This window comes from Ictalurus furcatus, chromosome 27, assembly GCF_023375685.1.
Source record: "Ictalurus furcatus strain D&B chromosome 27, Billie_1.0, whole genome shotgun sequence".
Taxonomy (NCBI): Eukaryota; Metazoa; Chordata; class Actinopteri; order Siluriformes; family Ictaluridae; genus Ictalurus; species Ictalurus furcatus.
The window spans coordinates 2626210-2647781 of record NC_071281.1 but is presented as its reverse complement, the minus strand read 5'-3'; the positions used below and the strand labels follow the sequence as shown (position 1 = coordinate 2647781).

Below are 21572 nucleotides of genomic sequence, written 5' to 3'. Positions count from 1 at the left end.
TGAGCGACTCTTCACACTTAAACAAGAGAACTGCTGAATATGCTCTGTTTCCACACATTAGCAGAGGGTGGTGGCTGGAACAAGCCGGCCCTCAAAGTCACCTATTGTTGATGGCTCATTGAGGAGATACTCACCGATCTGGCATGTTCACAATGGATCAGGTTATCCTCGAATCCTTGAACAATATGTCCATTCGTCTCGACACCCTAATCAGGAACAGACTGAGGGTGACTGCCATTCCAGTCCCCAAGATCCAGGCCACAGAACCCATATTACTAGTCCAGAATAAATTTGACTATGTGGAATGGCAAAGGCGTTAAAAGGCTGTACTTCTACTTGGGTTATTCTCAGCAACAGATTATTCAGTGCTCGGGAGGACCCATTGGAGGTGGGTCAGTCACCCAACGCACAGAACCCTTCACCCTCAAAGTCACTCTCACCGTAACCTTCACAACTAAGTTCCCAGTGATGCTGGGTTTCCCATGGATGCAGGCCCACAACCACCAAATCTCATGGAAGGAGCATGAAATCATGACGCCTCCTCACTCCCTCAGTCAATGTGGCCTCTACATCCAATGAAAACACTGAAACCACAGCCCAAGTGATCAAGGCAAGTGGCCTCCCTCCTCATTGCCCCATGGCCTATTGGTCAGAACCCACCACAGTTAAAGAGTTACGTTTTATGGGCTTCACTAACTCTGACACTTCATACGTGGCTTCAGGAGTACAGCGTCTCTACTAGCCAACCTGCTAGAAAAGGGGGAAAGAAATTTGTGCCCTCTTCCCTTGGGGAAAGCTTAATCACATGGGCTCACACCTCTCCTGCCACTCATAAAACACACCAACTACTGCAAGGTAAATACTGGTGGCCACAAATGCCCCAAGACCTTCACCATTTCATCTCATTCTGCTCAGTCTGCATTAAAGCCAAAGTATCACGCACATACTGCAAGCTCTTCCCACTACCTACACCCCTAAGACCATGGTCAAACCTAACGATAGACTTCATAACCGATCTTCCCGCATCACACAACAACACTGTCATCATGGTGATCGTGGAGTGGTTTTCCAAGTCCCTGCACCCAATTTCTCTCCCTGGACTGCAATGAGCCTTTGGAATGGCAGAACTTTTGCTCAGTCATCCAGGAGGACCCAGATTCACGACCCGGGTGTGAAGGGATTTCTTGGAAAAGCTGGTCATCTCCGTAAGCCTGACATCAGGCTTCCAGCTCCAAGTGGAGTGGAGTTCCAAGTCAAGGCTAACCAGGAGATTAGACGCTTCCTATGAGCTTTCTGTGCTGACAACCAGAATAACTGGGCACAATTCCTCCCATGGGCAGAATTCCCAGAATTGAGTTACCAGCCACCTCTGTTCTCATGGAACGCCAACCACATGGACTCACCCGCTGTGGACTTCTGGTTCCAGCAGAGTGAGTAGATGTGGGAACAGGCTCACCAACACCTAGACCATGCAGCCCAAGTCACCAAGAAATTAGCAGACAGACGGCTTGGAGAAACATTCAACTACGAACCAGGTATGGCTCTCCACCAGAGAACTACGGGTCACAGAAGGATGCAGAAAGCATCTATTGCTACATCGGCCCATAAGTAATACCGTTAAAAAAAGTTTTATAGTTATTGCTAAAATACCACAGAATATATAAAGAAAGCATAGATAGAATACTACTAATAAAAAGAGCAGTATCAATTGAATAGCATTAAAATGAATATAAAAATAGAAGAATAAGTCAAAAACATTAATACAGATTATAATGGAAAAAACACAGATGTATAAAAACATTAATCCTTAATCTATGTTCCTCTTAAAAATTCTGACCTGAATATACAATTGTTAAGGTAAAACAGCGTACAGTACTAAATGAACACTACAATACACTACTGAAGCATCGATACTGCTATTCTGATAAAATGCCAAAGCCGCCCCTCTTCTCCTGTTCAGTTTGGATACAGATCAAAACAATCACATCTCAGCTTTCTCTTTTTTGGGGAGTTTCTGGACCTTGCTGTAGATCTGAGATGAATCTTCATCTGCTTCATCTGTCACAAGCCTGTGGAACAAAAAGAAGTGATCTAAAGACTAGAATAGTGTAATGTTTTACATTTCTAATCAGTCACTTAATGAACTTAATGAAGTAGACTGAGCAGCACAGTTAGTGTTGGTGTAATGATAATAATCTGCTCACTGGATGGCAGCAGTGCTCCTGCTAACGTTCACAGCAGCATACTGAACATCTTCGTCCTCTGTGGTGTCTGGAGGAAGTCTGGGTGACGGAGACCCTTCCTGTGTGTGGGAGTTTTTAAAAACAACACTGGCATAGTGAATGGAATCTTGATCATCTGAGGTGACTCTCCCACTAAGGTTTGAGGCTGGGACATTTTCATACACAGAAGAAAACTGTGGCTGAAAAAGAACACAGAATAAACTTTATATATCAACATGTCACATGATCAAACAGTCCCTCCTTTGAACCACACTCACCTGTCCACTCTCACCAGTGCTGCTGTGGCCATTAGCTGAGCTTGACTTCCTCTTCCTGAGAAACAACAAGCACATGTTCATGCTGATTGTAAACGATTATTTAATAATAAATCATGTTTCCAAAATATTTACATACCACATCCACAAAGCTCCTGAGATTAGTGTTAATGCCAGGAAGACAGCCAGTACCACCATGATGACTTTTAACACTGTGTTCCCCTCTGACCCTTCAGCAATAAATAATAAGCAGTGTGAGACATTTTTGTTATTTCTGTTCCTCCGCTTTTTACAGCCACATAAATGTTTTACATTGTACTTACCTGACACATCCAGGTGTGTCTGTGTAGAGTCACTTAACACATCCAGGTGTGTCTGTGTAGAGTCACCTAACACATCCAGGTGTGTCTGTGTAGAGTCACTTAACACATCCAGGTGTGTCTGTGTAGAGTCACTTAACACATCCAGGTGTGTCTGTGTAGAGTCACTTAACACATCCAGGTGTGTCTGTGTAGAGTCACCCAACACATCCAGGTGTGTCTGTGTAGAGTTACCCTTCACATCCAGGTGTGTTGGTGTAGAATTACTCTTCACATCCAGGTGTGTTGGTGTAGAGTTGTGCTGTCCCAGCTGGTTGTGAGCAGTGCAGTAGTACAGTCCGCTGTGCTGGGAGCTGATGTTGCTGATGCTGTAATTCTGGCCTGTTGTCAGCAGTGTGTCTGCAGCTGCTCTCTGTTTAAACCAGGAGTAGGTGAGAACAGGAGGGTTTGCATCACTGCTACAGCTCAGAGTCACTGAATCCCCCTCCACTGTGTCTCCAGAGGAAAGAACCACTGCGCTGGTGTTTTTAGGAGAATCTGATTAGAAATAAAACACCTGAATCAGCTGGTGTGTGTTCAGGATCAGCATTTGATACAGATATAGATGTACTATGATTGAGGAGAGTAAAATCCACACTCACACAATGGAGGAGAGAGGAGACTGTCATGGCCTTCAACAGCACAGCTGTAACTGACCGCACCACCGACTGCAGCTACAGAGCAGGAGGCAGATTTACACTCAGACACACGCTGTCTGTTCTTGTACCAGATATAAGTGGGGTTGTTAGACAGAGTGCAGGTGGTGATGCAGCTCAGATTCATGTACTGCTCACTCCAGTCTGATACTGTAACCTTCAGATCTGAAAATAACACACGGGACTTATAATTTTCATTTATTTAATCTCTGTAAATGTAATTAAGTGTATAATGGATAATTGTGTTGCATTACCTGTGACAGACAGAGAGACTCCAGGATCACCGGTGTATTTACCCCCATCAGTGTAGAATGTGAATCTGTATGTTTGAGCGTCTCTCTCTCTCAGGTTAGTGATTCTCAGTCTACAGTTATTCTGGGAGATCTGTGTGTACTGCACTCGGCCCTGATACTCCTCATCCTCTCTCACATCCACAGGTTCAACACCAGCCTGCACTTTAATGAACCAGAACACTTTTGTGACCTTGTAACGATTAGGGAAGGTGTAATAACTGTGTATGTCCAGTGATGATCCAATCAGAGAGCAGATAGTCTGTGTGGAGTACGTCACACTCCAGCAGCTCTTCTCATCTAAAACACCTGAACAAAACAAAATGAGAACAGAAATCTAGATCTAGTCATGAATCACTGCATGTGAGTTTACTGCAATCTAACAGATATGGGGAGCCAAACGAAACAAACAAATAAATAAATAAACAAACAAACAAATAAATAATAATAAATAAGTTGTGATCTTTTTCTTTCTGTAGAAAACAACTTTTGTTATCTTGAAATCACATGAAAAAAACAACAACTCGTGGCCTTTCTGGACTTCAGTAGAAAACAGAAATGGTTCTGTACATTGTAGATTGCTCTACAGTGTCTGCATTTGATTTTCTCTTTGCCATAGCATATGTTTGTAGAAATTGGGTTGATTTATTTCCAATTATTTGCTTTAAAACATGATTTTGGAGGTCGTAGCTTGTTTCTAAATCGGCCAAATTCCCCATCAGCAGATGTGTTTTTCACATCCTCAACTTTGTTCCAAAACTAGCAAAGTATGGTATAAACCTGGTAACCCTACTGGCACTGTGTTTTCCCATGATGCACACTCTGAGAGGGCGGGGCAGTTAGAATATTAACAAAACATTTAAGTTCTATGTTTACATTTAAGATTTGAAATGAATATTTATAAAAAATATTTTTAATATTTATATTTAACATTTAGATTTATGTTTAAAATTTACACTAAAACTTAAAACTATTATTTAACACGAGTTGCTATCTACATGTATCAGAATGGCCTCAAATGTTTAAAAAAGTCACAGAGAAAAGAATATTCAACTTTTGGTCTTCCATACACAGAAGCTGGCAGTGAGATGATGACAGAGTGAGTGAAGTGTAAAGAGAGTTCTTACAGACAGCAGGAGAGTGAAGCTCCTCATGTCCTCTTACAGCACAGGAGTAGCTGCCTGATTCCCCACTACTGACGTACAGATAATTTCTGTACGGGTTAGTGACACGCTGTCCGTTCTTGTACCAGATGTAAGTGGGGTTGTTAGACAGAGTGCAGGTGGTGCAGCTCAGCTTCTTGAAGCCGTTATCCCAGTCTGATACTGTAACCTTCAGATCTGCAAATTATAAACTGGTTCATTATTTTCATCTATTCCATCTGTATAAATGTAGTTAAAGCTGCAGTGCTGAACTTTTGCCTCTCTATTGCCATCTCTGTTGGAAACATAACATTACAACACCAAAAAAACATAGGAAACTCGATACCTAGATGAATCAAGCGAACAAGTCCACTAATGTTAGCTAGCTACCTACTGAGCCACTGAAATGTCACCTGTTCAGCAGAAAAAAAGTCATCTCTGCATCAGTTTTCAATCTCTTCAGATCTCTGAGGTTTCACCACCTCACGAAAGCCATGCCTATATTTATTCTTGTTTTAGAACGGGCTCTGTCGCTTTCTTTTTTGACTGCAGGCTCTCCGCAGTTCGAGGCTTCTTGGTTTTGACAACAGCTGATTCTCCAGATATCAACGATGATAGCCATTTAGAACTATCCAAATTTATAGCAGTCATTTTGGAGACAAGTTTAAATTCTAAGCAACTGTTGTAAGAACAAGCTACGAACACTCCACTATTCTCAGCATCCACACATGAGATATAGTAGCTGGGTCTTCTTTCTGTTTACGGACGTGACGTAATCACGCAAAGACGAATGACGTCAAACTGATATTTCTCACAAAATTTCTCACAATATTTCTCACAAAATCCAACCCGACAGCTCAAATTATAAATCATTATTATAAGCTTGCTGTTGTGAATCGGGGTAAGGTAAGGAGACAGTTTTCAACACTGACTTTTTTATGTACTTGCTCAATAATTGATTTTTGTTCATTTTTAAAGAAAAAAAGTTCTGTACTGCAGCTTTAAGTAAATGTATAATTGTGTTGCATTACCTGTGACAGACAGAGAGACTCCAGGTTGGCCGGTGTATTTGCCTGTAGGATCATCAGTGTAGAATCTGAATCTGTATGTTTGAGCGTCTCTCTCTCTCAGGTTAGTGATTCTCAGACTACAGTTATTCTGGGAGATCTGTGTGTACTGCACTCGGTCCTGATACTCCTTATCCTCTCTCACATCCACAGGTTCAACAACAGTCTGCTCTTTAATGAACCAGAACACTTTTGTGACCTTGTAACGATTAGGGAAGGTGAAATAACTGTGTATTTCCACTGATGATCCAATCAGAGAGCAGATAGTCTGGGTGGAGTAAGTCACGCTCCAGCAGCTCTTCTCATCAAAAACACCTGAAACAAAACAAAATGAGAACTGAAATCCAGATCTAGTCATGAATCACTGCATGTGAGTTTATTGCACTCTAACAGATATGGGGTGTCACATCAGCCTGCACTTTAAAAAACCAGACTGATTTTATCACTGTGTGTCCTGCAGGGTGTTTATAAGAGCAGGAGACATCAATCGACGTGTCTTTCAGAGCACACACACGTTCAGGAGTGTAAGTCACACCCCGACACTCTTTACCCAGTACACCTGAAACACACAGAGAGGTGCACACAGGAAGGAAGAACTCGAATGATGAGAGCTGCATTTAGACTTCTGAGGCTGAAATGAAGGTGAAATGTGAGTTGGTCTGTAAACCAGTAAAATATATAATTAAAGGAAATCTGGATCAATATAATTCTAACATCTGAAAATGGAGGCAAATATTCTGAGGTGGAATTGTGAAGGGAAGTGACGTGTTTTGACTACATTTGAACAGCATCAACAATTTATTAACCGATCTATTATTAAATTATTTACTAAATCATTCATTAAAGTATTAAATTATATAACACACCATCACTGATTTAGAAACCTTTCTTTTCTCAAATTAAGTCACCATTTCAGAAACAATGATATAAGCAAAGCATGATGATTTAATGACAGCAATATGAGTTACTGGTTTCAGTTTGATGCTGAGGGACAGATTTACTCTGATACTTACACACTGGAGGAGAGCGGTGTTCACTCTCGTGCACCTTACAGGAGTAGCTGACTTCATCATAAGGACTGGTCAAGTCGAGGACAGTGGAGGAGTCATAGGTATATGCGATGTAAAGGCCATTCCTGTACCAGTTGAAATAGTCTGTGCTGATGCTGCAGGTGGAGCTACAGGTCACTTTCACTTCTCTCTGTCCTACAGTGTTAGGATCCACCTTCACCTGCAAGTCTACACACAATTATATACCAAAACTCTGTAAATACTACATACCTGGAATACATACTACATATTATACAATAATGTGTGTGTGTGTGTGTGCGTGTGTGTGTGTGTGTGTGTGTGTGTGTGTGTGTGTGTTACCATGCACAAACTATCTACATACCATAATTAGTTCTCTAAACTCTCATTTCTACTCAAGAATTTTAAAAGCTCTATCAGTGACATTTACACAACTCTGAACCCTGCAACCATGTCCTCTGATGTAACTGTTGTTGTGTAGTTTTGCAGCTGCTGTGTGTGTGTGTGTGTGTGTGTGTGTGTTACCTGTGACAGTCAGATGAATGCCAGATGAGGCTGATATCCAGTCACTTCTCTGTGTTTTAAATCTGAAGTTATAAACTCCAGAGTCACTCACTCTCACATTCCTCACTGTCAGCTCACAGGAAGACCACCAGGTGCTTACAGACACTCGTCCTGAGTATTGTGGATCTTTCCTCAGGTCTCGTGGTTCTCCTTCAGAGCTCTGGACTCGATACCACTCTGTCTGTGTGACACTGGAGTGACCAGGTATAAATTTACAGGGGATTTTTACTGTAGATCCAGTAACAACACAGAGACTCTGAGAGGAGAGAGTTACACTGTGTTGAGCCTGAACTCCTGGAACACACACACACACACACACACACACACACACACACACACACACAAAGCACAAAGCACAACACACAAAGTAAAGTGAGTTAAACACATACAGCAATGACTCTGACCAGCTGCAAGACTGTAACTACAGCCTTAACCACCGCTGCTGCTGCTGTTCTCAGTCACACATAGCGATTGAGCCAAAGACGTGTGAAAATGGAGGTAAAAATACAACTCAGTTTGAAACTGTTCATAAACTTCATCTGGGTTTATAGAATAAACAGTGCAAATAAACTCACACAGAAAAAGAGAGGTGCAGGACATTAATATATTATATAATACATTCATAACATAATGTAATGATTTGATAATGTAAAAATAATTTAATATAATGAATTGATATATGTATGTTTCAGTAGAATTTGCAGTAATACATTTGGTTTCTTGCTCTATAACTCGTGTCTCTTACTCTACAACTTCCTACAAATGTTCGTTTCTGCACCTAAATCTTGTCAAATTCATAAAAATACTTCTGAACACACAGACCTGTTGAAGGATTTTCTGAACTGTTGCAGTAGTGACACAACAGCACATAAAAACAGTAGAAAGAGCTGAAATATTGGAAAAGTTTACCTGTCAGTAACATGAGGATCGCTGCTACTGTAATATCTCTCCACATTCTGTACAACATGGTGACATCCGCCTTCAGACAGCCGACACTTGAAGATCCACCACGTGAAGAGTTTAGACCAAAAATATCCTTATAAATACAAAATAAACCTATCTTACTGTTTTAATGAACATTAACTGCCTTAATCAGCCTGTTCCTCCTTCACTCGTACTGCACTTGTAAGCAGTTATGAACTTCTTCATGACACGAGCAGTAAAGATACGGAAGTTGAGTAGTGCGCGTACCACTGCATTGTGTTTTCACACCTCTCCATTTTAGCTTCGTCTCTTCTACAAGTGTGATTAATGCCCTTTTCTTACTCTATCGCCTTGCTTTTGTGCTGTAAAAAAGCGTCTCTATAACTGAATTATTTTACTTGATAGAGACAGCATACTGTTCTTCTTCTTAGCTCCATGAAATTATACAGGAATTATACTATATGAATAGTGAGCTTGTGCTTGTGGGATCAGAATTAAGGTTATAATATCTGAAATATCATGAGAAAAACCTCACAACACCATAGCAACCAACTTGATTAGCACAGCAACCACCTAGAAACACCATAGCAACAACATGGGATATCATGGCAACCAACAAGAAACATGTTAGCAACCCACTGGAATACATTAGCAATCACCTAGCAACACCCTACAACCACATTTAATATGATAGTAATGAATTTCTCACCTACTGTTTTATGAAACTGAGAATTCGGACATACTACTCCTTTAGCATACTGCCTTTCGCCTACTGTATATTACAGTCAGCACAGGATTTGCTGAGGTTTTTTGTGATTGTTGTGGTCAAAATGCTTGATTTTGCAACAGCTTTTTTCAAAATTTGCCATGAAACTTGCGGAGTTTTTTGCGGAAAACTACTTGAATTGGTGAAATCGCAATTGAGTGAAATAGTTTTGTATGTTTTTTCACAGTGATGTTTGTTGGTAAATGAGACCGTTAATTGTATTCATGATCGACAGACGTGAATCGAAGAGGGCTTTGGCTGAATGCGCGTTGTGATTAGGTCACGTGATGCGTCTTGTCCCAAATCAACGGTAAGTCTGCGGTAATTTAGAAAGATTGCAAGCTCCTCCGAATATTTCGGAGTTTGCATGAGTTTGCTTTAATTTATGCGATCGTAAAATGGCGAAATCCTGGAGGGACTTATAGTAGGGTAGTAGGGATATTCAGACACAGCCCAAGTCTTCATAGTGCTGAGAATAACATGATGGTGAATAAAATCAAAGCAGTTTCACAAGAAATAGAGCAGAAGATCAAAAACAGTCTTATGGGGCAGAGAATGACGGGTACGTGCTGTGTGAGCTTGCACGTTAACCTTAACTAACCCCTACTTAACTAACACTTAACTAACATGTCCCTTGTGAGACATTAGGAAGGAACCAATTACATAACAGGGGCGGAGACAGGACAGAAACCAAAACAAAACACACGTGTTAAAAGTAAACGGTCAAGGAAAACCTGGAAGTGCGCGCTGTAGAGGAAATCCGTGACAGTAGTGAACACCTCCGATATTGTTTAGTGATCTGTGTCAAGCAAACATCAAAGTTCATTTACGATCTTTATCCTAGTTTCTTTTTCTAAACCTAGTTAAATATGTACTGTGTCTATTTGCTTCAACTTGTTATGAAACGTGTCTCTGTTCCTTCAGAAGGCTGTGAGCTCTGTCCAGTCAGGTTTCAGTTTCTTCAGACTGTCTAATAATGAAATTCTGAAGTTTTCCCACAAGAAGCCGAGCTTCATTTAACCAGACAACTTCATTTCTTTATTTTCAGTGACATATTTTTAGTCACAAATGGTAATACGTGCATGTTGCGAACATACAGAGTTAATTGTTCTCATCTCTTAATAACATGTGGCGTTGAATCAAGTACTACGAATAGTCCTAAAGACATTATACATTATTCTCTAAACAGCTTTAAACCAATAAGGACCGTTCCTGCACCTGCATAAAAACCGGACAGGACAATCTTCCAGCATCAGCTTCAAGATCCTCAGCTTCAACAGCAAAGGTGAAGTAGATGAAGAATCGGACAATATATCGGTTAGCGATCATTAGTGCACTGTTGTTGTCCTTTACAATCCCAATATACTGCAAAAGGAGCGATATGCAACTAAGCAAAAGCATTGAAGAAAGGGATGTTAATACACTGCAAGGTATATCACAAGAGTAATATAATTCTAAGATGATATTGTGTCCGTATCGTGCAACTTTAATATATTTGTTTTATATTGAATAGATTTCTGCACAATGTGTTTTGATCTTTACTGACACAACTTCTATATTTTAAAATCTTGCTTATGTTGTGATTAAAGATTGAATATAATCTGTTTCGGATGATTTCATGTCCTTTATATTTAAGGCCCATAAATTATGTTTTTCATTATTTATTTTGTCTTTCTACTTTATTATATTAACACTTTTCAAATGACCAGGATTGTTCTCTATTTTATGGATTGGTGTTTGAAGACACTCTATAAATCTAAAAAATAATAATACATGACATAAAATCTCATAAGCTCAATTTTATTCTTGTATGTAGAAACATTTCAAGCATTGTACAGTAACAGATCTGACATAGTACAATTCATGTTTATGGAGGTTGGTATTCCTTGCTTCATTATCAGTTATCATCAGCATTAACCAGTTTTTCACTGTAGTTTTACAACACATGAAAATAACAAATAGGATCAGACAAGAGCGAACAGAGTTGTAAGACAGTAACAAGAAATTTAACCAACAGATCAGAGCTGATGGAATGAATCAGTGATTATTTCCCCACTGATGTCAGCATGAACAGAGATCAAGCGAGTGAAGAGGCGATGATGAGAAAAAGATGGAGAGATAGATATAGTAGAAAATGTGAAGGATGATCCCAGGATGCTACACACACTATATATGTATGTGTGTGTAATACATTAAATGTGCAAAAAGACAACTGAGAAACTAAAGGAACTGCTTGAATAACATAAACGAATGACACTTAATTAAGACAGAAATGAGTTTGTTGTGACGTCTTGATGCTGTTTAACTCTAATCCTCAACTCTAATCCTAAAACTCTCACCCTGAGCACCTTCCTGAGCCGTTACTAACCAAAGTCAACCGTTAGTTCTCATTCACCAGTTCTGGAGTACTTCTCCTCACTGAGTCGAGTAGCCACACCCTGAAACACACACACACACACACACCCACACACACACCCACACCCACACACACACACACACACACCCACACACACAATTCCATTATGCCAATTAACAGTCCCTGGAGACATCACACTTTCAAACACTTCACCACAGATATGGAACTAATTTGAACATCAGCCATCTATCGTGATAAATCCAATAACATCTGGATCTGTCTAAGCTACAAGGTGTCATTCTTAGGAAATGCATTTATTAATGTCACTCGGGTGAAGCAGGTGTACACACTTACCGTCAGCATTTCATTATCAGAGGACATGGTTGCAGAGTTCAGGGTTGTGTAAGTGTCACTTTTAACATACTGGGGGGACGAAATGACCGTTTAGACAACTACAGATGGTATGTGCATGGTAACACACACAAACACACACTCACACACACACACACACACACACACACACACACACACACACACACACAAAGACGGTATACGTACTTGCAGAGTGTCATAATCCGGGGACGTATTCATGGGGTTCAGTGCTGTGTATGTGTCATCTCCAGGCTTTGGAACACCCTGAGAGAAATGAAGAGAAAATGTCTCCAGTATTTATTCAATAACAGCTTTATAGGAACTTTATGTGGAACTTGATGAAGATAAAGACGTAAAGTGAAAAGTTCTCACGGTACCTGAATGTCTGTGTCTCTCTCTGCTCCTCCCTTCCTCCTATTCACACAAACGACATAAAAACATGGCTGTTCAATCCGTTCCTGCTTCATTCAGCTAATGATAAACACTGGATTAAGTTTACGGTACAGATTCACTGTAATGATGAAAGAATTCAGTCGCTCACTTAATGCACAGAACGGCAGTAAGAAGAGAGAGAAGCAGAGCAGGAACGAGTGCAGCAGCTCCCCATACAGCATGCAGCTTCCACACCTTCGCTGAGCTCTCCTCATCACCTGAGATAATCAAAAGCTTTCAGTCCATGTACAGAAGCTTATGCTATTTACTGTGTAATATAATTTATTTTTATAAAAGCAGTACTGAAATTAATCAAATTCTAGTAAACATGTAAACTCCTCCTCGCTAGCCTTCCCACAACCTGTCCTCTTGACTCTATCCCTTCTCACCTTCTTCAGTCCATCTCTCCTACACTATTATCTGCACTCACACACATCTTTAACACATCCCTCTCTACTGGCACATACCTTACCTCATTTAAGCAGGCCCGGGTTACCCCACTGCTTAAAAAACCCTCACTTAACCCTGCTGCAGTTGACAACTACAGACCTGTTTCCCTCCTCCCTTTTCTTTCCAAAACTCTTGAAAGAGCTGTTTTTAATCAACTCTCCAATTTTCTCACACAGAACAACCTCCTGGACACCAAGCAGTCTGGCTTCAAAAGCAATCACTACACGGAGACTGCTCTACTTTCCGTCACTGAAGCCTTACGACTAGCAAGAGCAACCTCTAGATCATCTGTCCTCATCCTACTCGAGCTCTCTGCTGCTTTCGACACTGTGAATCATCAGTTCCTCCTGTCAACTCTCTCCAGCCTGGGCATCAGCGGAACGGCTCTGCGCTGGGTGGAATCCTATCTCTCAGGCAGATCCTTCAAAGTATTGTGGAGGGGAGGTATTTCTGAAACTCAGCAACTCACAACTGGAGTTCCTCAGGGGTCAGTTCTGGGTCCACTGCTTTTTTCAATTTATACTACATCTCTGGGGCAGGTGATTGAGTATCATGGCTTCTCATATCATTGCTATGCTGATATGCACTCAGTTCTATTTGTCCTTTCAACCTGATGATCCATCTGTCTCTGCACGCATCTCTGCTTGCCTGTCTGACATCTCGAACTGGATGAGGGAACACCACCTTAAGCTCAACTTGGCAAAATCTGAGCTTTTTCATCATCCCAGCCTGTCCCTCACTCAACCACAACATCACTGTACAGCTTGGTCCAACCACCAAGCCAACCAGGACAGCCAGGAACCTTGGGGTGACTTTTGATGACAGCTTGACCTTTACAGACCACATTTCAACAACTGCACGGTCCTGTAGATTCATTCTGTATAACATCAAGAAAGTCAGACCCTATATCACCAAAGAGGCTACACAGCTACTAGTCCAGGCTCTTGTCATATCAAAAATGGACTACTGCAACTCACTACTCTCAGGCCTCCCAGCCAGCTCCATCAAACCCCTTCAGATGATTCAGAATGCAGCAGCATGTCTCATCTTCAACCAGCCCAAAAGGACTCATGTCACACCCCTCTTCATCTCCCTCCACTGGCTTCCTGTAGCTGCCCGTGTCAAATTCAAGGCCTTGATGCTCATGTACAAGACCTTGTCTGGAACAGCACCGTCCTACCTCAACACTCTCCTGAAGGCTTACGTTCCCTCACGCAATCTGCGATCGATTAATGATCGGTGATTAGTAGTGCCTACTCAGCGTGGCTCAAAGTCCCTTTCCAGAACCTTTACACTAACTGTCCCTCAGTGGTGGAACGAACTTCCAACTTCAATCCGGACCACAGAATCTGTCACCATCTTCAAAACACAGCTAAAGACCCACCTCTTCCGTGAGCATGTAACAAATCCCTAAAATATCAAAAACTTAATCTGGCATTTACATCTCTACTCTGCATACTTTGCTTTTCTAGAACTCAATTAAAAGTTGTTGTACGGTAACACTACTGGTATTGTTCTCCATGTGATATATCGCTTTGCTTGTATTTTCTCATTTGTAAGTCACTTTGGATAAAAGCATCTGCTAAATGAATAAATGTAAATGTAAATGTAGATTGTAGAAAACACCATTTCTGGTTTGTTGATGCAGAAAAGCAGGTGAACACTGATTAATTCACAAGTAATAAAACATCATGATTAAATAGATCGTTCAAAGTTTACCTATCACATCCAGGAGTGTCTGTGTAGAGTTATCCTTCACATCCAGGAGTGTGGGTGTAGAGTTGTGCTGTCCCAGCTGGTTGTGAGCAGTGCAGTAGTACAGTCCGCTGTGCTGGGAGCTGATGTTGCTGATGCTGTAATTCTGGCCTGTTGTCAGCAGTGTGTCTGCAGCTGCTCTCTGTTTAAACCAGGAGTAGGTGAGAACAGGAGGGTTTGCATCACTGCTACAGCTCAGAGTCACTGAATCCCCCTCCACTGTGTCTCCAGAGGAAAGAACCACTGCGCTGGTGTTTTTAGGGGAATCTGATTAGAAATAAAACACCTGAATCAGCTGGTGTGTGTTCAGGATCAGCATTTGATCCAGATATAGATGTACTATGATTGAGGAGAGTAAAATCCACACTCACACACTGGAGGAGAGAGGAGACTGTCATGGCCTTCAACAGCACAGCTGTAACTGACCGCACCACCGACTGCAGCTACAGAGCAGGAGGCAGATTTACACTCAGACACACGCTGTCCGTTCTTGTACCAGATGTAAGTGGGGTTGTTAGACAGAGTGCAGGTGGTGATGCAGCTCAGCTTCATGTACTGCTCACTCCAGTCTGATACTGTCACCTTCAGATCTGGAAATAATACACGGGACTTATTATTTTCATTTATTTAATCTCTGTAAATGTAATTAAGTGTATAATGTATAATTATGTTGCATTACCTGTGACAGACAGAGAGACTCCAGGATCACCAGTGTATTTACCCCCATCAGTGTAGAATCTGAATCTGTATGTTTGAGCGTCTCTCTCTCTCAGGTTAGTGATTCTCAGACTACAGTTATTCTGGGAGATCTGTGTGTACTGCACTCGGCCCTGATACTCCTCATCCTCTCTCACATCCACAACCTCAATACCAGCCTGCTCTTTAATGAACCAGACTGATTTTGTGACCTTGTAACGATTAGGGAAGGTGTAATAACTGTGTATGTCCACTGATGATCCAATCACAGAGCAGATAGTGTGGGTGGAGTAAGTCACACTCCAGCAGCTCTTCTCATCTAAAACACCTGAAACAAAACAAAATGAGAACTGAAATCCAGATCTAGTCATGAATCACTGCATGTGAGCTTATTGCAATCTAACAGATATGGGGTGTCACATGTACAAATAAATAAATTAATTAATAATAATAATAATAATAAGTTGTGATCTTTTTCTTTCTTTAGAAAACAACTTTTGTTATCCTGAAATCACATGAAAAAAACAACAACTCATGGCCTTTCTGGACTTCAGTAGAAAACAGAAATGGTTCTGTACATTGTAGATTGCTCTACAGCGTCTGCATTTGATTTTCTCTTTGCCATAGCATATGTTTGTAGAAATTGGGTTTATTTATTTCCAATTATTTGCTTTAAAACATGATTTTGGAGGTCGCAGCTTGTTTCTAAATCGCCCAAATTCCCCATCAGCAGATGTGTTTTTCACATCCTCAACTTTGTTCCAAAACTAGCAAAGTATGGTATAAACCTGGTAACCCTACTGGCACTGTGTTTTCCCATGATGCACACTCTGAGAGGGCGGGGCAGTTAGAATATTAACAAAATATTTAAGTTCTATGTTTACATTTAAGATGTGAAATGAATATTTACAAAATATTTTTAATATTTATATTTAACATTTAGATTTATGTTTAAAATGTACACTAAAACTTAAAACTATTATTTAACACGAGTTGCTATCTACATGTATCAGAATGGCCTCAAATGTTTAAAAAAGTCAGAGAGAAAAGAATATTCATCTTTTGGTGTCCCATAAACAGAAGCTGGCAGTGAGATGATGACCGAGTGAGTGAAGTGTAAAGTGAGTTCTTACAGACAGCAGGAGAGCGAAGCTCCTCATGTCCTCTTACAGCACAGGAGTAGCTGCCTGCATCCTCACTACTGACGTACAGATAATTTCTGTACGGGTTAGTGACACGCTGTCCGTTCTTGTACCAGATGTAAGTGGGGTTGTTAGACAGAGTGCAGGTGGTGCAGCTCAGCTTCTTGTATCCGTTATCCCAGTCTGATACTGTAACCTTCAGATCTGCAAATTATAAACTGGTTCATTATTTTCATCTATTCCATCTATATAAATGTATTAAAGCTGCAGTGCTGAACTTTTGCCTCTCTATCGCCATCTCTGTTGGAAACATAACATTGCAACAACAAAAAAACAGAAAACTCGATACCTAGATGAATCAAGCGAACAAGTGCACTAATGTTAGCTAGCTACCTACTGAGCCATTGAAATGTCACCTGTTCAGCAGAAAAAAGCCATCTCTGGATCAGTTTTCAATCTCTTCAGATCTCTGAGGTTTCACCACCTCACAAAAGCCATGCCTATATTTATTCTTGTTTTAGAACGGGCTCTGTCGCTTTCTTTTTTGACTGCAGGCTCTCCACAGTTCGAGGCTTCTTGGTTTTGACAACAGCTGATTCCACAAATGTCAGCGATGATAGCCATTTAGAACTATCCAGATCAAAAGCAGCCATCTTGGAGACAAGTTTAAATTATAAGCAACTGTTGTAAGAACAAGCTACGAACACTCCATTATCCTCAGCATCCACACACATAATGTAGTAGCTGGGTCTTCTACTTTCTGTTTACGGACGTGACGTAATCACGCAAAGACGAATGACGTCAAACTGATATTTCTCACAAAATTTCTCACAAAATCCGACCCGACAGCTCAAATTATAAATCGTTATTATATGCTTGCCGTTGTGAATCGGGGTAAGGTAAGGAGACAGTTTTCAACACTGATTTTTTTATGTACTTGCTCAAGAATTGATTTTTGTTAATTTTTAACCAAAAAAAGTTCTGTACTGCAACTTTAAGTAAATGTATAATTGTGTGGCATTACCTGTGACAGACAGAGAGACTCCAGGATGGCCGGTGTATTTGCCTGCAGGATCATCAGTGTAGAATCTGAATCTGTATGTTTGAGCGTCTCTCTCTCTCAGGTTAGTGATTCTCAGACTACAGTTATTCTGGGAGATCTGTGTGTACTGCACTCGGCCCTGATACTCCTCATCCTCTCTCACATCCACAGGTTCAACACCAACCTGTCCTTTAATGAACCAGATCACTTTTGTGACCTTGTAACGATTAGGGAAGGTGAAATAACTGTGTATGTCCACTGATGATCCAATCAGAGAGCAGATAGTCTGGGTGGAGTAAGTCACACTCCAGCAGCTCTTCTCATCAAAAACACCTGAAACACACAAAATGAGAACTGAAATCCAGATCTAGTCATGAATCACTGCATGTGAGTTTATTGCACTCTAACAGATATGGGGAGCCACATCAGCCTGCACTTTAAAAAACCAGACTGATTTTATCACTGTGTGTCCTGCAGGGTGTTTATAAGAGCAGGAGACATCAATCGACGTGTCTTTCAGAGCACACACACGTTCAGGAGTGTAAGTCACACCCCAACACTCTTTACCCAGTACACCTGAAACACACAGAGAGGTGCACACAGGAAGGAAGAACTCGAATGATGAGAGCTGCATTTAGACTTCTGAGGCTGAAATGAAGGTGAAATGTGAGTTGGTCTGTAAACCAGTAAAATATGTAATTAAAAGAAATCTGTATCAATATAATTCTAACATCTGAAAATGGAGGTAAATATTCTGAGGTGGAATTGTGAAGGGAAGTGACGTGTTTTGACTACATTTGGACAGCATCAACAATTTATTAACTGATCTATTATTAAATTATTTACTAAATCATTCATTAAAGTATTAAATGATATCCCATACCATCACTGATTTAGAAACCTTTCTTTTCTCAAATTAAGTCACCATTTCAGAAACAATGATGATTTAATGACAGCAATATGAGTTACTGGTTTCAGTTTGATGCTGAGGGACAGATTTACTCTGATACTTACACACTGGAGGAGAGCGGTGTTCACTCTCATGCACCTTACAGGAGTAGCTGACTTCATCATAAGGACTGGTCAAGTCGAGGACAGTGGAGGAGTCATAGGTATATGCGATGTAAAGGCCATTCCTGTACCAGTTGAAATAGTCTGTGCTGATGCTGCAGGTGGAGCTACAGGTCACTTTCACTTTTCTCTGTCCTACAGTGTTAGGATCCACCTTCACCTGCAAGTCTACACACAATTATATACCAAAACTCTGTAAATACTACATACCTGGAATACATACTACATATTATACAATAATGTGTGTGCGTGTGTGTGCGTGTGTGTGTGTGTGTGTGTGTGTGTGTTACCATGCACAAACTATCTACATACCATAATTAGTTCTCTAAACTCTCATTTCTACTCAAGAATTTTAAAAGCTCTACCAGTGACATTTACACAACCCTGAACCCTGCAACCATGTCCTCTGATGTAACTGTTGTTGTGTAGTTTTGCAGCTGCTGTGTGTGTGTGTGTGTTACCTGTGACAGTCAGATGAACGCCAGATGAGGCTGATATCCAGTCACTTCTCTGTGTTTTAAATCTGAAGTTATAAATTCCAGAGTCACTCACTCTCACATTCCTCACTGTCAGCTCACAGGAAGACCACCAGGTGCTTACAGACACTCGTCCTGAGTATTGTGGATCTTTCCTCAGGTCTCGTGGTTCTCCTTCAGAGCTCTGGACTCGATACCACTCTGTCTGTGTGACACTGGAGTGACCAGGTATAAATTTACAGGGGATTTTTACTGTAGATCCAGTAACAACACAGAGACTCTGAGAGGAGAGAGTTACACTGTGTTGAGCCTGAACTCCTGGAACACACACACACACACACACACACACACACACACACACACACACACAAAGCACAAAGCACAACACACAAAGTAAAGTGAGTTAAACACGTACAGCAATGACTCTGACCAGCTGCAAGACTGTAACTACAGCCTTAACCACCGCTGCTGCTGCTGTTCTCAGTCACACATAGCGATTGAGCCAAAGACGTGTGAAAATGGAGATAAAAATACAACTCAGTTTGAAACTGTTCATAAACTTCATCTGGGTTTATAGAATAAACAGTGCAAATAAACTCACACAGAAAAAGAGAGGTGCAGGACATTAATATATTATATAATACATTCATAACATAATGTAATGATTTGATAATGTAAAAATAATTTAATATAATGAATTGATATATGTATGTTTCAGTAGAATTTGCAGTAATACATTTGGTTTCTTGCTCTATAACTCGTGTCTCTTACTCTACAACTTCCTACAAATGTTCGTTTCTGCACCTAAATCTTGTCAAATTCATAAAAATACTTCCGAACACACAGACCTGTTGAAGGATTTTCTGAACTGTTGCAGTAGTGACACAACAGCACATAAAAACAGTAGAAAGAGCTGAAATATTGGAAAAGTTTACCTGTCAGTAACATGAGGATCGCTGCTACTGTAATATCTCTCCACATTCTGTACAACATGGTGACATCCGCCTTCAGACAGCCGACACTTGAAGATCCACCACGTGAAGAGTTTAGACCAAAAATATCCTTATAAATACAAAATAAACCTATCTTACTGTTTTAATGAACATTAACTGCCTTAATCAGCCTGTTCCTCCTTCACTCGTACTGCACTTGTAAGCAGTTATGAACTTCTTCATGACACGAGCAGTAAAGATACGGAAGTTGAGTAGTGCGTGTACCACTGCATTGTGTTTTCACACCTCTCCATTTTAGCTTCGTCCCTTCTACAAGTGTGATTAATGCCCTTTTCTTACTCTATCGCCTTGCTTTTGTGCTGTAAAAGGCGTCTCTATAACTGAATTATTTACTTGATAGAGACAGCATACTGTTCTTCTTCTTAGCTCCATGAAATTATACAGGGATTATACTATATGAATAGTGAGCTTGTGCTTGTGGGACCAGAATTAAGGTTATAATATCTGAAATATCATGAGAAAAACCTCGCAACACCATAGCAACCAACTTGATTAGCACGGCAACCACCTAGAAACTCTATAGCAACAACATGGAATATCATGGCAACCAACCAGGAGCATGCTAAAAACCCACTGGAATATGTTAGCAATCACCTAGCAACCACATTTAATATGATAGTAAACACCTAGCAACACCCTAGCAACCAACCGGGCAACACCATATAGTAATCAAATAAGGTTGCCACCCTGCCTTTATAATATGAGATTGTCCCTCATTGAAAAATGAAATGCTGCCTCCTTTGATGAGTCAATAAGGTACACGATTTGTCCTGTATTTCTCATACACACTGTTTCATACATACACGTAGGCTGCATCTGAAATCGCATACTGTGACAGTACTGTACCTACTGCATCTCGATTCAGTACCTACAGCTCGGCCATCGATGCAGTACGTACTGATCAGTATAAGTGTGAAGTATGAATACAATCCAGACATACTACATCCGGCGTGTTAGCAATGTCATGTGACCTACAACCTTAAAAGAGCCGACACGCTACCTTCCGGCATTTTTGATTCTGACTGCTCTTCCACGCCAGTCCCGTTGTATTATGGGATAGCGCAGTGTGTACTGCTTCCATACTGCAGAATCGAGGTGGAAGCAGTCGGTTATCCAGGAATTTCTCACCTACTGTTTTATGAATACTGAGAATTCGGACATACTACTCCTTTAGCATACAGCCTTTCACCTACTGTATAGTACAGTCTGCACAGGATTTCTCTGATTTTTTTGTGATTGTTGGCGCAAAAAATATTTGATTTTGCTGCAGCTTTTTTCAAAAATTGCGATGAAAGTTGCACAGTTTTTTTTGTGGAAAACTACTTGAATTGGCGAAATCGCAATTGGATGAAATAGTTTTGCATGTTTTTTCAGTGATGTTTGTTGGTAAATGAGACCTTTTGGTTTCTACGGACGGGAATCGAAGAGGGCTTTGGCTGAATGCGTGTCGTGATGACGTCACGTGACGCATCTT

The 21572-nt window shown here is 40.7% G+C and overlaps 2 protein-coding genes across 2 annotated transcripts; both read right to left on the bottom strand.

Annotated features, from left to right (window-relative positions):
* Positions 1-1981: 1981 nt before the first annotated feature.
* LOC128602596 (B-cell receptor CD22-like) lies at positions 1982-8570 on the bottom strand. The gene is made up of 14 exons (XM_053616481.1): positions 8513-8570; positions 7565-7831; positions 7025-7249; positions 6547-6570; positions 5976-6326; positions 4930-5142; positions 3767-4111; positions 3459-3677; positions 3052-3354; positions 2821-2886; positions 2637-2727; positions 2501-2555; positions 2205-2422; positions 1982-2069 (listed from the first exon to the last, which is right to left on the bottom strand). The coding sequence occupies exons 1-14, from the start codon at positions 8568-8570 to the stop codon at positions 1982-1984; spliced, it is 2523 nt and encodes an 840-aa protein (XP_053472456.1).
* A 2433-nt stretch (positions 8571-11003) lies between these two features.
* Positions 11004-21180, bottom strand: LOC128603135 (B-cell receptor CD22-like). Its single transcript, XM_053617363.1, has 13 exons — positions 20021-21180; positions 19071-19403; positions 18553-18777; positions 17521-17871; positions 16488-16700; positions 15338-15682; positions 15030-15248; positions 14623-14925; positions 12563-12671; positions 12399-12435; positions 12208-12285; positions 12004-12072; positions 11004-11731 (listed from the first exon to the last, which is right to left on the bottom strand). Exons 1-13 carry the CDS (start codon positions 20076-20078, stop codon positions 11681-11683), a joined length of 2391 nt encoding a protein of 796 aa, XP_053473338.1. The 5' UTR covers positions 20079-21180; the 3' UTR covers positions 11004-11680.
* Between the last annotated feature and the right edge of the window lie 392 nt (positions 21181-21572).

Bases quoted from the DNA above. Each gene is read 5' to 3' on its own strand.
- LOC128602596 (XM_053616481.1), bottom strand. From the start codon at position 8,570: ATGTTGTACAGAATGTGGAGAGATATTACAGTAGCAGCGATCCTCATG. The intron at 3,678-3,766 runs GTAATGCAACAC...TGTTATTTTCAG, and splicing joins AGTCTCTCTGTCTGTCACAG to ATCTGAAGGTTACAGTATCA. The intron at 2,556-2,636 runs GTATGTAAATAT...GTTGTTTCTCAG, and splicing joins TCAGGAGCTTTGTGGATGTG to GAAGAGGAAGTCAAGCTCAG.
- LOC128603135 (XM_053617363.1), bottom strand. From the start codon at position 20,078: ATGTTGTACAGAATGTGGAGAGATATTACAGTAGCAGCGATCCTCATG. The intron at 16,701-17,520 runs GTAATGCCACAC...TATAATTTGCAG, and splicing joins AGTCTCTCTGTCTGTCACAG to ATCTGAAGGTTACAGTATCA. The intron at 15,683-16,487 runs GTAAGAACTCAC...GTTTTGTTTCAG, and splicing joins GCTTCGCTCTCCTGCTGTCT to GTGTTTTAGATGAGAAGAGC.